The following is an 18,830-nucleotide window of genomic DNA, read 5'->3' on the forward strand; positions in this document are numbered from 1 at the left end:
TAATCACATTCCAGAACCTTTATTCTACTGCACAGAGAATTTACAATTTCACAGAAAAATGTAGTCTACGAAAAACACCGCCGAATCAAAAATACCCGGACAAAAATCATCAAAATATAGTCAAAACGTGCATACTCGGCACAACAACAATATACAGAAAGTTACGCGGTAAAAACTGAACCAATCAAAAGATACGGACGAAAATAGCTAACGAAAACAAAATCCGGACAGAAAATACCGCCAAACACGACGGTTCTGAAAATTGAGAAAGGCGGAATGTGCCTTACCTTGCGTACAGCAATTTCCTGAACAATCTCGTCGGACGAAAACAGCTCCGCGTAGTCCGAAAATCAACTTTTTCAAAAAGCTTTTCGACTTTCTCTCTCCTCAGAAAAATCAGATATTTTCGTTTTGATTTTCTCTCTCTTTAAAACGACTGATTTCAGCTTTATAATACACAGATCGGCCCGGCCGATCTCCAGATTGTCCCAGGACGATCAGACCAATTCGATCGTCCTGGACGGTTCCCAGAACTATTTTCCGGCCGATATTTTCTACAGTGCCAATCGGCCTGGCCGATGTCCTCGATCGGCCTGGACGATGCCTACAGGAAAACACCTAGAACAAATCTGGGCAAATTCTGGAGCAAATTCACTACTGATCATCCCAGGACGATCCCAGATCGTCCTGGACGGTCCTGGAGAAGATTTTGATATTACACATATTAGTTAAGGATAGGAGGAGGAGGATGATTTTATATGTTAAGTTTGAAGAGTTACCCACATAGGTACCTAAAGCGGATTACTCGTTTGTTTTAATGTTTGATAAACCTCGTCATTCCACCGATGTATCTAGGTTTCTCTCAAATATGTACTCTTACCGACTTCGTGCTCACTCACTCAAGTATAAATTAATTAGTTATTCATCCTGGACAATCTGTAGGCCTACACCTACGATAGCCAATCCTCCGCCATCTTGTCGCATGAGCATGGGCGGGTTACAATTGACCTTAGCATTCCAAACTAGATTCGAGGATTATAGTCCTTCATGATGTACTTTAGTGAATATCAGGTTGCTTCTAAAGCATGTTTGACCCATGAAGAGCTTGGACCAATCATGTCTGCTTATGAGATTATTGATAGTGGGACAAGTGAAAGCTTGAGTAGGGAGCCTAATGCAGTAGCCAATCCTTGAGCATTAATTAATTCTGGATAAAGCAACACATATGAGAAAAAATCTAGATGACATGGTCATCAATAATGAGTTTATCAAATTCATATGCATCATGAGGGAGTGGGACACTACTCATGCTGTTGATGGCCCGACCGTACATCAATAGGAGAACTTGGAGGTTTTCAATCTTGATCATTTGTATGAGGGAATAAAATTTAGGAGCAAGGAAGCACCATATTGTGTTATTAGTGGTTGGTCAATAATAAAATATGTAAAGTATAAGAAGTCATGCTCAAACAAGCAATGACTTACACTTACATGCACTCAAGAAGATCACCAATCATGTACTTATCTATGGCACCTCTATGCTGAGAAGAGTATGCATCTTGATCGATGGAGTATGGGTGTTTTGTCAATCTCCGGTCGGCATATGTGTACACATCTAATTATGTCTTCTAGAAATCATAACTACGCTTTGAAGTTTATATCCCATTACATGAGTATTATGTTAAGGCATTATTTAGAGTTGAAGCCAAGGGAGATCATCAGGCTTATCCACTCAAATTTTGATGTCAAAGTTTCATACATGAAAACTTAGGATGCCTGTAGAAAAGGCATATGTTTTATTTTTGGGAGTTATTAAGAGTCATATACTTTCTTTACACCAAATAATGAAAATAATACTATTGGTTATCCCTTGATCTATTTATAGTATTGAAGTTAGCTACAACATATGGTTCAAAGTCATATTTTGGTCTTTAGTTGCAATTATACATGGGTGGAAATACTATTATCCTTTGTTATGTTTGGACATAACATTTCTCTAGGTAAAATACATAGGTACATTATTATCATCCGTTGGAGTACATGGTAATGTCAGTCTATACCCAATGGCCTTCATTGTTATTGAATATGAATCGATAGAATCATAAAATTAGTTTTTACAAATACTTCAAAATCTCTTTGGCCAAGTATGAGCTTATAGTGATATGTACATCATCTCAGAGAAACACCCTACCTTGGTACATAAATGCACTGAAAATTTTCCTTAGGTGGCACATCGACATTATCTACATCACCTTCAAGAGAATTGTAATAAGGCTTTAAGACATCTAGCAATCATGAACTATAATGCCATTTATGATAACATGTAATAGCCAAGTAATAAGTGTGAAGTCCAATGATGGGCGGAGGTTCAGCATCCGGTAGAAGTATGATGAAAATCTAAAGATGGGTGGAAATTTGGCGTCATATAGAAGTCAAATGAAAGTCTAACGACGGGCAGAAGTTCGACGATAGTAGGAGGTTAAGCGTCGGGTTGAAGTTCGACGAAAATCTGGTGATGGGTAAAATCCCGACTATGGGTTGAAATTTGGCATCTGGTAGAAGTCCGATGAAAGTTCGGGCGATGGGTAGAAGTCCGACAAGGGGCGGAGGTTCAACGTTAGGTAGAAGTCCGATGAAAATTTTGTTACAAGCAGAAGTCCGATGACGGGTTTAAATTCTACATAAAGTAGAAGTCCGATGAAAGCCTGGTGATGAGCAGAAGTATGACGACTGGTGAAGTTTCAACGTCGGGTAAAAGTCTGATAAAAATTCAACGACTGGTAAAAGTCAAATGACGGGTGGAAATTTGGCGTCATGTAGAAGTCCAGTGAAAGTTTGTCGATGGGATGAAGTTTAACGACGGGTGAAAATTCAACGTTGAGTAGAAGTCTGATGAAATTTTGGTGATGAGCAGAAGTCCAATGATAGGTGGAGGTTAAACGTCGGCTAGAAGTCTAACAAAAATCCGGCGATGGGAAAAAGTCCGACTACGTGTGAAAAATTGGCATCGGGTAGAAGTCTGATGATAGTAGAAATTATAGGTTAATAACATCTGCCAAAGATATATGGTTTATATGACATTGTATATTAGAGCATTGCTCAATGACGTTAACATATATGGAAGAGGTCTAGATAATCCACTAAGGATGTATGACCTATCCCAGGTTGTATATCAGAGCATTGCTCAATGACATTAACCTATATGGAATAGGTCAAGAGAATTCACCAAGGATGTATAATCTATATGAGGTTGTATGTTAGAGCCATGCTCGATGATGTTAATATATATGAAAGAGATCAAGAGAATCCATCAAGGATGTATGACCTATCCGAGGTTATATGTCAGAGCGCTGCTCGATAATGTTAACCTATGAATAAGAGGTCAAGATAATCCATCAAGGATGTATGACCTATCCAAGGTTGTATGTCATAGTTCTTTTCGATGATGTTAACATATATAGAAGAGGTTGATAGAATCTATCAAGGATGTATAACCTATTCAAGGTATTATGTCAAAGCCCTGTTAGATGGCATTAACATATATAGATGAGGTCGAGAGAATCCACCAATGATGCATGATCTATTCGAGGTTGTATGTCAGAGCCTTGACGTTAACCTATACGGAAGAAGTCGAAAGATCCACCAAAGATGTATGACCTATATAAGGTTGTATGTTAGAGTCATGCTCGATGATGTTAACCTGTATGGATGAGGTCCACTACGAGAAAACACACGAATACCGTCGGCTTTTCCAGCGAAATATTTTGCGTCGATAAATACGACGTTTGTATCGGCACATAATGTGAAGGAATGATTACGGCATTTTTTCTGATGCATAGTGTGACGGAAAATTTTTGATGTCAAATGCGTCGGTAGTAATGTCGGAATATACCAGCATTTCATTGGTAACGACGCACTTTATGACAAAAATGTCTAGCGCACTTACAAGCAGAAAATACGACAACAAGTATAAACTCAATGACTTGTAACCGGCGAAAAATGCGTCGGGCATTGTTCAGGCGTCTCTAACGCCGGACAATCCGTCGGCAAAAGCCCTATATCCGAACCCAAACCCGCCTGGCTTCTCATTTCATTCGTTCATTTCTCTCACATCTCCGGTGTCTCCCTCGTCGCCCAGCGTCGCTCACCGTAGATCAACGTCGTCGAGCTGTGTTGACATGCACTGGACGTCGCCGATGATCACCGCCTTCCTCGCCGGCGAAAGCTCTATTTTAGACCGTGAGTTTCCACCTCCCCTCGATTGTAAGTTTTTTTTATGTAATTTTTTTTGAGACATTTGATATAGTATGCATATTTTAGATGTTTTTATGTTGAAAATTTTTTCAAAATCAATTTGGATTCATGTTGGGTAGGTCTATTATGGAAGCCATACATTTTTTGAGAGGTTTGATGGAGAAATATAGAGAGAGTAAGAAGGATCTACATATGATTTTTGTTGATTTAGAGAAAGCATATAATAAAGTTTCAAGAGAAGTTCTATGGAGAGTTCTTGAAAAAAAAGAGTTAATAATGTTTGTATTCAAAACATTAAAGATATACATGCATGAGCTATTACTTGTGTTCAAACACAAGGTGGTTTGACCAAGTATTTTCCTTTTTTATTTGGATTACATCAAGGATCTGCCTCAAGTCCATATCTTTTTGCTTTAGTCATGGATATTCTCAATAGGCATTTGCAAGAGGATGTATCTTTATGTATTATTTTTGCTGATGATATTCTTCTTGTTGATAAGATTAGAGAGGAAATTTAAGGTAAACTTGAATTATGGAGGTCAACTTTAGAGTCTAAAGGTTTTCGCTTGAGTAGATGTAAAACTAAATATATGGAGTATAATTTTGGTAAAATTGAAGGGGATATTATCAGCAGAATTCAAGTTTGATGGTTGAAATGGAGGAATGCATCGGGCTTATTGTGTGATAGAAAAGTCCCCCTCAAACATAAGTGAAAATTCTATAAAATGGTGGTGAGACTTGCAATGCTTGTGCTGAATGTTGGCGATAAAAAGAGAAGCATAATACTAAGTTATGTGTTGTAGAGATGAGATGCTTAGGTGGATGAGTGGCTTGACCCTTTGAGATAGGATACAAATTGATCATAAATTTCTACAATCACCTTAATGACTTTCTTGCATTGAATCACCTACGACTTTTAGCTTTTACTTGTGTTAAAACACAAGGTAGTTTGACAAAGTAATTTCTTATTCAGTTGGATTGCATCAAGGATAAGCCTTAAGATATAATTTAGATGTTATACATATAGAGAAAAATGTTTTTGATAACATTTTCAATACAGTTATGGACATCAAAGATAAATTGAAAGATAATATAAAAGTATGGATGGACTTAAAGGAGATTTATAGGAGGAAAGCTTTGGAATTGAAGGATGGTGGAGGTGAAAAATTTCTCAAACCAAAAGCTTCATTCACATTAACTTTAGAGCAAAAATGAGTAATTTGTGAATGGGTGAAGACCCTACGAGTACCTGATGGATTTTCTTCCAATCTAAGCAGATGTGTTGACATAAGATCAGGGAGATTATTCGGATTGAAAAGTTATGATTGTCACATCTTCATGCAATGTCTACTATCAACTGCTTTTAGTATCTGCCAGATCAAATTTTAAAGCCTTGATCGAGCTAAGTGTATTCATCAAAGATTTATGCTCTTCTAAATTAAATGTAGAGAACTTGATTTTTATGGAGCAACAAATTCCTTTCATTTTGTATCAACTTGAGAAAATATTTCCTCCAAAAATTTTTGACTCTATGAAGCATCTACTAGTTCATTTATCATATGAGGCTATGGTTGGTGGAATTGTTCAGTATAGGTGGATGTATCCTTTTGAGAGATATTTAAATAAACTTAAGAAGACCGCTAAGAATAAAGTACGACCAGAAGGATCTATCTGTGAAGCATATTTAATATACGAGACAACTCGATTTTGCTCATATTATTTTAAAACAATGTCTCAATCAGGTGAAAGTATAGCACCTCAAAATCTTGGTAAATCCTCTAATATATCTATATTAGGTGGAAGTGGTGAACCTGTAGGCTCTAGCATCGTGTACTATTTGACCGATAAGGAGATGACAGTTATCACATTTTATATCTTGCTTAACTGTGATGATTGAGCTGTATCTCGAGTAAGTATGAGTTAATTTGTTCATATTTTCATTATTCTTATAAACTTTATTCTAAACTCAAAATGGTTTGTAGGAGGTTCATTGATGGTTTAAGTACATCAAAAGAAGGAGAAGTTCAGAAGATAGTGAAAAAAGAATTCACTACTTGGTTTAAAAATACAGTATATTTTGAATAATTAGTCTTAATTAGTTAGTTCTGCATGCAATTAATATTAATAATAATAACATCTTATTCATTTAAAGGTATACACTGAAGACAGTGATTCGCAGTATTCAGGATTATTTAAGTTAGCTTGGAGACTAAATAGATTAGTTAAATGTTATCAAATATTTGTAACCAATGGTTATAAATTCCAAATAAAAAATTAGTGTGAAGGTAAGAAGATAAAAAATTCTGGCGTATGTGTAAGAGGGAAAACCCATAAAGGGGATGATTCTGAATACTACGGGGTATTATAAAAAATATTAGAGGTGGAATATCCCGGTCACAGGAATACTGTGTATCCCTTCAATTGTGAATGGTTTGATCCAATATAAAATAGAGGCACAAGAGTACATCCAATTTACGGTATAACAGAAGTAAAGCATGATAGGAGATATGCAAAGTTTGATCCATTCATTATTGTTAGTCAGGCAACTCAAGTCTATTATGCTAACTATCCAAGCAGAAGATAAGGTAAACAGGATTGGCTGGTAGTTATGAAGATAAAACCAAGGGAAGTAATTGAGAAAACCACTTCAATACCATCAGCACATCAAGAAGAGTTTATGTTAAATTTAAAAAATCTCCCAATCAATGTTGATGACTAAATTCAAATTAATGAGAGCGAGTTGCTGTTAGAGGAGGTAAATTGAACCATAGAGGAAAGTAATGATGAATCTGATAGTGCTGGAAATGTATCATTATATGAAAGTGAATCAACAAATGATGAGTTAACTTAAGGTAAATTATTTTTTTTGTTACTTCACTGCATTTATTTTATTATTACTACACTGCATTTTATTTTATTCTTACTGCTGCGTTCTTTTATATTATATTTTTGTTATAACTCTTGTTTTTAATATTTCTTATTTATTTTTATGCATATGGCTTCAGGTGAAGAGCCTAGTAGATGATTGATCAAAAATATTTTTAATAGTCACACCAAGAAGATCACTACAGCTGGACCAGCTAGGCCAGTACGTACTGAGGGGACCACACAGTCTCAGCCTGCTACAGAGTCTCAGCCTACCACTCAGCCTTTACCCACTCCTGGAGCCAGTAGCTCGTAGTTCTACTCAGCAGACCCCCGATTTCCTTTACCAGATACCACACAGAGTACTCCTTTCTACCCATACTATGCACCTCCACCTTATGGTGGTGCCCCTCCTACTTATTCATATCCACCATATGCTCCACCATACTATCCCCCACCACCCCATCAGCCTGCTACAGTTGGACCTTTGACACCAGCTACACCAGAGAAGACGATAGATGGTCGAATGTTGATAGCACCTGAGGGTGACATGTACGTACATTCTCTTTTATTTAAGCTAACAAATATTTTTATTTTATATTATATATTTATTTCACATAATCTTATTTTTGTAGGTTCTACCCATCAAAACAACCGACGTATAAAATACGGGACATTTTACGGAGCAGATTTGACGCTCCTTATGTTTCTTGGAAGAAAGTCACGAAAGAATTCCAAAAAATATGGTTTAGAGAGTTTAAGGTATTTTTGGGTATTAGTTTTTATGTTATGTCTAATTAAATGATTTATTCTTTTTTACTTAAGCTAACAAACCTATATATTATATATTGTATGTATTTGAATGCAGAAAGATTTTTTTTTTGCTGCCCCAGCATAATGACAAAATTAGAAAGAATTTTGAGAAGCGTGGGTCCACTCGGATGTGTGAATATTCACAGACATTAGAAAGTCTGGAAAGCGACCATTGTGGATTGGAGAGAATATATGGGCTGAGTTGAGCACTGCTTTGGGCAGCGCAGAGTATAGTAGGAGGAGGGATCAAAATAGACATAACAGAGCTTCTAATGTTGGAGGCTTGGGTAGTTCCCTTTTTACTAGCGGCTCCGTTCCACATACTGAGCACATGCGACATTTGGTAATGAATTTTAAATATTTTTTAAATTTTTCGTTAATACAAATATTAATATAATACTCTTATTTCTAATAGAAAGAGATGTTGGGTAAAGAACCAATTCCTGTGGAATTTCATAATCACACTCATAAGCGATAGGATGATCAACAATAGAATGATGAGAGAGAAAGAAAAGCCCATGTAAGTATATGAGTTTAATAATTTTTAGTTTTAGTTTAATTATATATATTTATATTTTGCTTTCATAGGAGGAATATATACGGCTTCGAGAGAGTTATGCCGCATCTGGTGAGGGCTCTTCTGGTGACTCTATTGAGTATTCTGAGTATCGCATCTGGTCGCAAGCCGTTGGAGGAATGCAACATGGCAGAGTTTATGGTTTAGGTTCGCAAGCTCAAGAATATGAGGGGATGACCTCCTCTACTGCATCAAGCTTCGCATCCACTTCACATGAGTCCTTACATACTCAACAAATAAATGCCCTTCAAGCAGAGCTATAATAAGTAAGGAAATCACAAGCTGATTGGCAAGTTCAGTTGCAAGCATAGGTTCAAATGCAGATCTAGGAGCAACACAATCAGTTGTTGGATGAAATGCACAAAATGAGGGAGCAGTTGAGTGGAAAAGAGGTAACTCCAACTGAGGAGGAGTCCACGAATTCAGAGTAGTTTAGTTTAGTCATATGAACTTATTTATTTCTTTGAATCTATGTTATTAAACAATCTGTGATGGTTTTAGTTGGTTGATGTTATTGAACATTTTGTTTTAATGGATATTTATGTTTTTGAGTATATGTTGAAGTTCTCGACATCTGTGATGTGTATATCTGTGTTGTAGAACTGTTATTGTATGCATTTGTATATATTTGCAGGTGTGGAAATTCGACTGTTGGCTGGGAAGGTTTTTTTTTTTTGTTATTGCTACAAGGTTTTGGTGGATTTGGCGTCGTAAATGCGACAAAAATGACGATACAACGAATCGGTGGAATCATTCCGGCATTTTTTTTCTACCGGAAAATAGCTGCGGCAAATGCGTCGGAAGCAAGTCGTTCCTGTATTTACGATGCACCTTACGGCGTCTTCTCCGCCGGCATTTTTCTTCATACCCATAGCGCTAGAAACAAACCGTATCTTTAGTTACGACGAATTTACGGTGTTTTATCCGTTGATATTTTCTGTTAGATTTATACGTCATAAAATTCTGGCGTATATCGCGCCAGAATAATCAATTAGGAAATGACGTTTTGGCTATCATATTTTGCGCCGGTGATGCATTTAAGAGTACGCCGGAAAGGTTTCCGGCATCTTATAAAAGTCGGAAGACATTTTCCGACGCGCACTAAACCGGCGCACCAAAATCCGACATAAATGCGCTAGAAACTAAGGCCTTCCGTCGGATTTTACGTGTTACCGGCGGACACCAGCAAATATTGTATGCCGGTAATATCGTATTTTCCTGTAGTGGTCAAGAGAATCCACCAAGAATGTATGGCCTATTCGAGGTTGTATGTCAGAGTATTGTTTGATAACGTTAACTTATATGGAAGAGGTTAGGAGAATCCACCAAGGATGTATGACCTATCTAATGTTGTATGTTCGAGCGCTGCTCGATGACATAACCTATGTGGGGAAGAGGTCGAGAGAATCCATCAAGAATGTATGACCTATCCGAGGTTGTATGTCAGAGCACTGCTCGATGACGTTAACATATATGGAAAAGGTCAAAAAAATCCACCAAGGATGTATGATCTATCCGATGTTGTATGTCAGAGTCTTGCATGATGAAGTCAACCTGTGTGGAAGAGGTCAAATCAAATCCCCCTATGATCAATTTTGGCTTGATTGGGAGGGGGTGAATGCTACATATATCCCGAATCATAAGTGAAGAAATATCTATCTTTAGACCGTTACTATCTTTTTGAGGTCTAGATTAATAAGAGCTTGTCCAAGGAGTAGAAGTCCAAATATGGACTGTTTAAATTTTGAAATTTATTAGAAGCATTATTACATTTGTTAGAAGCTTTATGATCCCAAGACATCATCTTGGATATTAGAAGAGTTTGAGGAATCTTTTTGACCACTGATGTAGTTAAGGTTGTCCCACAGTCCACATTAAATTCTCGTGGAATTGATGCAGCAATAACAGATGTCAAGACGTTGATATGAATGACCTTTTGAGTTGGGAACAAAATTTTCCCCTCAATTACGAACCATGTTCCAATAGTGACACCAAATTGTTGCAAACTAGAGTATACACGGCGATAGATTTATAATCCTATGTCTTAGCGTTGTACTGATATCCAACTCACACACAAAGAATAGAAGATTTTCCACGTAAAAAACCTTATGTTCTTTGTGTGTGCGCTGTATATCCGTATAATGCTAAGACGTAGGATTTATCGCCTCGTATACTCTAGCCAACAACAATCATATACCTAAAAATTTGTCTTTATTTATTTGTTTGCCAAATAGCATCAAAATACTGTTAATTATTTTCTTTTAATAAAAAATTATGAAAACCTAATTCACCCCAAGAGCAACCCAAAAGATCAATGATGACACATGGAAAATCTAAGATAGAAGCTTGCTTAGAGCAATCACGTGAAATGCCCTCACACTATTTCTCCCTCATGTACAACTTCTTAGGCTTCTTCTCTAAATTTCAAGGTCTCTCAAGAAGTCAACCTATTAAAGCACTCTTACAGAAAATCTCTCAATAGCCAAATACTTCTTCAAAGTCTAATAAGAGAGCATGAATACAAGACTTCTAAAAAACCCTAAATTTTCAAATTTTCCATTTTCGATGGTATAGTACGATACGTGATAATAGAGTACGATTAGTTCAATACATCATGTTAATATTGTATGATGAACAAGGGTATGTAGGATTACTTAAAATTCTTGAAGAGATCATCCATTACGATGCCAGATCATACTGTATGATTGGTTTAATCGAATAAGATTTTCATCCAATGTGATAAGTGGTGATTAAATATTGTCCTGAGAACAAATGGGGTCATAAAGTATGAAGCAGGTCATCATACAATAGGCTATGAAATATTAATTAATCCTAATTCGATTATCTAATTACAAGATTAAATTAGGTAAGATTTAATGGCATCGTACAATACAATTGTAATCATATAGTAGGGTTGGTTTAATTTTTGAATTTTAAAATATTGCCTAATTTGTGAATGGAGGCAATATTTTTTGAGTTCAACTGATCATCATGTACAATGTAGATTGTATAGCATGATTCGTACAAGTTTTTTAATTAATCCCTAGTTTATTTAAATTGTACAATACAATCCAGATCGTACTAGACGATCTTCATAGAAGTTAAAACACTTCATTTTCCACCCGATATGTGTGCACAGTTGCTAATTTGGCATACATCTTTTACAGGACTTTTGACTCAAGAAATATAGAAAATCAATAAATCAAAATATAGACACTTGTCAAAGCATCAAACATATTGTACTCAGTCTTGAGTCAATCCTTCTGCACAGTGTATGATCTGCTGGAAATATTCATATGCATAAATAAATATCTAATAATAATATTAGGAGAAATAAAGTAAAAATTCAATAAAATTTGTTATTATTAAAATCATGAGCTTAAGATCTCAGATTGTAATAATCTCCCCCTTTTTTATTATGATAAATATTATTAATTGATTTTTTTTAAGTTAATTTTATTGTCTCCTAATCTCCCCCTTACTAACTTAATTCTTATAAAAATAGGTAGAGCTTTTTTAATAATTTTAATTTTATAAAACACAATAAGCGCAAGAGCTAATAAAAAAATAGAAAAAAATATAACAAATTTATTTTTTTTACCAATATTCTACTCCCCCTCTTAACATTATCAAAAAGGAAGAAGAAAAAAACAAATTCAACCTAATAAAGGCAAAAGGCCAAAATATTTAGAAGACTGGGAGGTAATTAGGTAGTCAATTATTTAGATCATTATAAAAATAGCATTTCTTGCAAGCATATCCAAGATAGAACATAATGAAACCATAATATTTATCAGATCACTTTCATTGTTGCTAATGAAGAATCAAGCATAGCACAATCGCCAAGCCCACAATGATTTGGTAAATCATTCTGAGCTACGAGTTTTAAATGCCAAGATTTGAAAGGAGAGAAGAAAAACAGGAACCAAAGGCGTGGTTTTATACATGAAAAATTACTTGCTTGCTTTGGCTGAAAGATATCCTGAGATTTTGATCAAATTTGAATCACGATAGACCAAAATTTCCTCCACACTAGAGCTAGCAGAAAATATTATTTCTTTAACTAAAAAATATACAACTACATAACATAATATCTAAAATGTATATAGATTGAAAACAAGCATCACAAACACAACATAGTGGATACATATATGCAAATTTTCCATGCTTGAACTGAATGGGAAGCAAAGGCAAACCAGAACATTTTGATTGGTACAGATGACTTTATGGAATAATATAAGAATTGAGAAAATAATCAAAATGATTTTTGTATTATTTGTGGTGAACCATTTTATGCATTGGCAAATAACCCAAACACCATTTTGAGATTTTCCTCTATAAAAATCTGTCAATTGTAGCTAACATCACCTTCATCAACTAGCATCTTCATGACCAATTCATTCCATGCATCAATAGGCCCAGGCAAGCACCAATGAAGACAGTCATTCTGAACTTGAGCTTTCTTGGATTTAGCAAAGGGGTGGAAGGTCCTATAAGGGCCAGGATGCCCATCTGGCCTCAACAGAGACAGATTGAAAGTGTCAAGCAGTTTTAGACGAGCTCCTTTCTTTAATGCCTTCTCAAACTCCTCCACCTCAATACTTCTCATATCATGGTCCACAGGCTTTCCATTGTATTGCCCTTCACCATATGGACTTGTTCTGTTACAAACTCCTCCACTGAACCACTCTCCATGCTCAAAGTGATCTGGAGTCCACGTTCTGAAAAAGATGAGAGGCTTATGTTCAGATGATGTCATGAAATCATAGCTCATCTGAAGAGCTTTTCTGTAAGCATAATCATAGCCTAGCTCTTTTATGTTCTTGTCATTGCAGTTGTGGCAGCCAACAATGGAGTTGTTCTCCCACATGACCATCGTTTTGAGAAACCATTGCCCACCAGAGAAGATTATGTAGTCATAGTTGTTGTACTGGCTCGTCCATTTTGGTTCGAGAATATCGAGATACAGTTGAACTTGTGCTTTTGCTTTGCCTTGATCATCCTCAGAGATCTTGGATTTGACCAAGAATGGAGACCAGATAACTGAGATAGTTAAGTTGTGGTTGGCAAAGTACCAAGCTCTAGATTTGTATGTCTCGTCATGATAGACCTCAACAGGCTCATCAACCTAACAAAAAGAGTGAATTTTATCTTGCCAAAAAATGATTCAGTATAACACAAGAATACACACATGGAAATTCAGAATTGTGTTAAGTCCATTTTGTTTCAAAGGAATTGACAACCATCGTAATATGTAAGTAATCAAAAATAGGTTAATTACAGGTAACTAGGCATGAGATTAATTACAGATAAATGGACATAAGACCAATTACAAGGAGCCAATGAATGTTTAGTTTTATAAGGAGTTAATACAGACGATTCAGTATAACAAAAGCATTTAGATATGGAAATTCACAGTTATGTAAAGGTCATGCCTTCAAATCTTCTTGTGATCTTATTTAAAAAAAACCAGGGCAATGCTCATAGATTCGAGTCCTCCGGTGACCCTATTTATAACAAAATATTTCCTAGCTTTCTATTCAGACTTGAAGGTATGACCTTTACACTGAAAATCAAGAAGCTCACCAGTTGACCTAGAGCTCTTTAGCAGATTAAATTAATGTGATATGAACATCTAAAGCAGAATAACATGTGTATTACTACTCAAAGGACAAATAGTGAGAATTCCGAAAGAATTTTTGAATAGAAGATAAGTTTGCAGGATTAAATCAAAAGTAGGTGAAGGTAACTTATGTATTCCAACTAATATCTATAAATTCACCTTGGAGAGTAGGCAAAGCATTGACTGGATGTGGTTTCTAAAGATTGAATCACCAATGAAGGCCCACGATTTATTCCTCATGGCATTGATAAATTTCAATGGATCAAATGGCAGTAATTCGCAACCATTAGGTTTCCATCGCCAGAACAGAAAGTCGGTATCCGGTCGACCATTCCTCAAGCAATTCTGGGGTGCTTCAATAAAATTGCAGCTATTGTTGGTGTAAACTGGTCCATAAGGATCACATATCCAATCTCCAGAAAATAGGTCACATTGTCCTGTAAGCACAGAAAATTTCCCACAAAATTAAGAACAAATCAATAAGTTCTAAAAGAAAGGCATGAAATGTTGCTAGTATATCATATGGTAAACTTGACAAAAGTTTCCGAACCAAAGTAGCTTCTTTTGATTTTCAAGGAATTTTGGCAGCTGTAGTGGAAAAGCTAATCAAACTTAACTATTCTAGATCCTATCACGAAATAAAAACTCTCCATATTTGTTGGGATCTAGATAAGATCTAATTCAAGTCATCATAAGAAATATAAATAGAAAGAATTTAAAAACACAAAACATAATAAAAATTTTATATAAATTCACTAAATTGAGATTGTCATTGCTATAGATTTTAGTATGACAATGATCATGAAATTTACAGTCCTAACCTCTCCCGTATAGAACCTAATGATGGCCCACCCGTTTGTAATGGAATAAAAAACTACGATAGCCAATAAAACACTAGTAATGAAACGAGTAATGGAAGAAAAAGCTAAGTAATGAAACGAGTCTACGTAAAAGGTTTCCTTGTAAACTCAACTTAACAATATTTAAATTTTACAGTTCTATTAAAAACACAACAAGTATATTTGGAAAAATTGTACCTCGCATATTTCAAAGAACATAAAGCATTGATGAAGTCTAGTTAATATAATAATGACATACACATCTGCGGTTCTTTTCAATTCAGCAAAACATCAATGAAGAAAAAAATTTGGTATTTATCTGATCCTTCTTTCCCAGGAAACTAATTATAATCATTTTACTTTAGAGTCAAGCAAACAGCATCATATAAAATGCTATTTTAGACTGAAATGCTTAAAGCTTATACAGGCTATATGATATGAACTAGCAGCTACATTATAACAATCACATGGCTTCATTACGGTGCTAGGCCTGAGAATTAGTGTTAATAATAAATATTGACAAGAAAATTACATTAAAAACTATTAACTAAAAAAATTCCTTCATCGGAATCAATTACCTTTCTTCAAATACCGACTTTTGGCATTCAATGACTTTCTAAGAAGTCGAATATAAGAAGTTGTCTTTCCTATTGATAGGATATCTGCAAATTATAAAGGAACAGGAAAAGTAAAATTTCAGTAACTAATATAGATTTTGAATATTAAATATTTTTTGTGTGCTGAAGAGGAAAGATAGATAATTGCAAGTTCTTACAAGATTCAAACAAACAAACATGCAAACATAAGTCTGAAATATTTGGATAGTAATAAAGATTTGAGCAGAAAACAAATGAAAATGGAGAACAAGCATACTAAACATCATAAATACAAGACAAGCTAGTGTATGTGGTTCAATGAAATCCAGTTATATTTATGGCTACACATGGATCAAATATTCCACTAAGATTCAAAAAATGAGGAATGTCAATGATTTTTCTTTATATAAAGTTGAAAATAAAAATAACTATACCACTTTATTAATATCAATGATTGGACAAGAAAAAACATACAATCACTTATTACAAAGATGAAGGTTGAACGTGTGAAAAAATTATTGTTGCTATTACTCTCTTCCCATCTCAATTGCAAATAGTTTATGCTTGCTATGATTAAGAGCTTCTATTTTTAATAGAACCAAACTAAGAACACCATTTTCAAAAACTGAACTAACCAAACCTCTGGCTGACACCTCAAAAAACTCATCCATTTCTCCTCTGCCATCTCTCTTCCTCTTATTTGATTTGCATGTGTTTGGGAATGCCCCTAAACACCATGCATTCATCACGTCACATCATGTTTAGAGGAGAAAAGTAAAAAAATTGTAGAGAATAGGAAAATAATTATAGTTTAGATACTTGTAGAGAGTGATAGGTAATAAATTTATAAGAATTATGAAAAGGGTGATAGTTAATGTACTTGTAAAGGCTAGAAAGAAATAATTATCAGCACATCAACACTTGAAATTTATGCAATCAAATGAAGCAATTGAAACCTTAACTCGACTACATGACAGGAGGTTTCTTGTGTTTTATTTATCTATAAACTAATTCTCCACAAATTCCACTTTGTCCTGATATCAATCCAGCTTTCATTTTTCTAACCAATATTCGTTATCAAGACTTATTATGAATGAGAGAAGTTTCCTCCATGTTTCCCTTGTTTAGAACTTATTACAGTGTAATGGATTATACAAGTCAAATAGCAATGCTCATGTCATCGAGCAGGAATCATTCATTTTGGAAAACAGAAACAGATCAGCAAATTATTTCATTGCTCGAAAGAATTAAAAGGACCTTTTGATAGCAATGCTCATATCTACTTTTGATTGTTCTTTGGGCAGATCTAAATAGCATAATCCACTTGATCACAACACCCATCTTATGTTGGGTAACAGAAGAAACTTAATTCAATCATGGAGAGAAAAAAAAAGGAAAAAAGATAAACACATAAAAACACATCGAGAATTTTTTTACATGTTCACCAAATGATGGCGATGTCCTATTAACATAATATGGATTTGATTGTGGACTTTTTACAGCCCAAATTTCTCCAACAAAAAAAAAAAACTCCTGAAAAAATACTCGACTATTGCACAAGCTCTTCGTAGAACAAAAATTAGGCAGCACTCCATAAACCAATAAAAAGGGAAACAACGAACATGCATGCACTGAAGCATCCAAAGCAGATGCAATCTCTGCTCCAAAAAAAAAACAAAAAACCAAATAAAAAAGCAACAAACCTAGAAATATGCCCTTCTATTACTAAATCTCCAAGGTTCTAAACTTTAGTAAAATAATCCCAAAATATGAAGCATGAGCTCCTGCCAGGTGTTATCTCCTTGTTATTTTATTACAATTTTCTTTCAAAAGAAAACTTCAGGAGATGGTGAGCGGTGGGTGGAGAGCCAAAGACTACCAAACAAAAAAATATAAATATAGTTTTCAATTAAACAAACCCAGAAAAACACCACACAGTTAAGAAACTGACAGATGGAATTACTTCCAAAAACCTCTTACATCTATTCCACAAAGCACCGCACAGCTCTTGACGTCACGGCATGGATGCCACTGCTCCATCCTCTTTGCTTTCAATTGCGATTTAATCGCTCCAAAAAAAGAAAAAAAAAATGAAAATTTGAAAAGGGGTTTAGAACATAATATCCACCTATTTTTATATTACTGAAAAAAAAGGACCATGCTTCCCATTTCACCCCAAAAGGCAAAAAAGAAAAAAAAAAACCCTAACTTTTTAAAACAAAAAACCAACTAAAATCAAAACCAAGAAACAAACTTAACCATACCTCCTTGATTCCTTATGTTTTTAGCCAGAAATCTAGAAGACGAAGCAGGGCAAGAGTGGACGCCCGAGCCGGAGGAATTCCAAAAAAGGTGATAAAAAGAGAATCCGATGACAAGAACAGCAATGAAGAGGATTAAAAGGAATTTCCTTTTCTTCTTCGCTGGAGCAGGGGATGGAACCTCTTCCTTCCTATCCTCCCCCTCCCTCCTATCCTCCTCGTCCCTCCTATCATCCGCTTGCATTATTTCCTCCTCCACCTCAGACATTTTTTCCGCCTTTGTTCACAGAAAGAACAACGAGGAAGAAGAGATAAGCTGAACTTATTTTTGAGGCGGAACAGCAAGTTCTCTTAACTAACTACGAATACGAGAGAGAAAACAATAAGCCAAAAACTGTCCTTGCTTTAGGGTTAAAAATAGAAACTGTGCCAGTTATATACTCAGCTAGTAAAGAGTGTTCAAATTTTCCCAAAAAAAAAAAAAAAAAAAAGTTGATTTAAATACTTAGGAATATTTTGCTTCGATGTGTTTCATATACGAATTTGTATTGCTGTATTCCTCTCTTTCCTCACTTGTTCGCTTTGGTTAGTGACCCTACTGCTTTGGAAGCATTACAACTATAAAAATAATATATTTGAACTCAATTCATTAATATAATCTTCTGATAAAAATATTAATTTCAAAAAATAATAAAATAAAGAGTAATATATCTATATTTTTTAATGGTAACAACTAAAATTTGGAATGCATTTTTTATAATTTTTTTATTAAAATCTTATTTCAAGATCTATGATTACACTAATGAAAAATATTGTTAGCATAAGTCAAAGAATCTTCTCTTATGTATTCCGTTTACTGCTTGAGATTATAAATTATAGTCAATAATTACGTTATGTCACAACCCAACTCGATATGATCCACAGAAAGACATGTCATATTGTATTGAATTGGGATAGGTTGAGTCCAAGATCAAAGTTTTGGCAAACTTTTTAAATTTCGTT

The 18,830-nt window shown here is 35.0% G+C and overlaps 1 protein-coding gene across 1 annotated transcript; it reads right to left on the minus strand.

The window, feature by feature from the left end:
* Nucleotides 1-12,530: 12,530 nt before the first annotated feature.
* On the minus strand, nucleotides 12,531-18,235 carry LOC110109696 (protein trichome birefringence-like 26). Its single transcript, XM_020840892.2, has 4 exons — nucleotides 17,832-18,235; nucleotides 15,550-15,633; nucleotides 14,292-14,569; nucleotides 12,531-13,637 (listed from the first exon to the last, which is right to left on the minus strand). Exons 1-4 carry the CDS (start codon nucleotides 18,094-18,096, stop codon nucleotides 12,858-12,860), a joined length of 1,407 nt encoding a protein of 468 aa, XP_020696551.1. The 5' UTR covers nucleotides 18,097-18,235; the 3' UTR covers nucleotides 12,531-12,857.
* Between the last annotated feature and the right edge of the window lie 595 nt (nucleotides 18,236-18,830).

This window comes from Dendrobium catenatum, unplaced genomic scaffold, assembly GCF_001605985.2.
Source record: "Dendrobium catenatum unplaced genomic scaffold, ASM160598v2 original_scaffold_59640, whole genome shotgun sequence".
In the NCBI taxonomy this organism is placed as follows: domain Eukaryota; kingdom Viridiplantae; phylum Streptophyta; class Magnoliopsida; order Asparagales; family Orchidaceae; genus Dendrobium; species Dendrobium catenatum.

What these genes read in the sequence shown, in the direction of transcription:
- LOC110109696 (XM_020840892.2), bottom strand. Translation starts at nt 18,096, where the DNA reads ATGTCTGAGGTGGAGGAGGAAATAATGCAAGCGGATGATAGGAGGGAC. An exon ending in AAACATAAGGAATCAAGGAG is followed by an intron (nt 15,634 to 17,831) that starts GTATGGTTAAGT and finishes TATAATTTGCAG; the next exon opens with ATATCCTATCAATAGGAAAG. An exon ending in TGCTTTGCCTACTCTCCAAG is followed by an intron (nt 13,638 to 14,291) that starts GTGAATTTATAG and finishes TCTTTTTGTTAG; the next exon opens with GTTGATGAGCCTGTTGAGGT.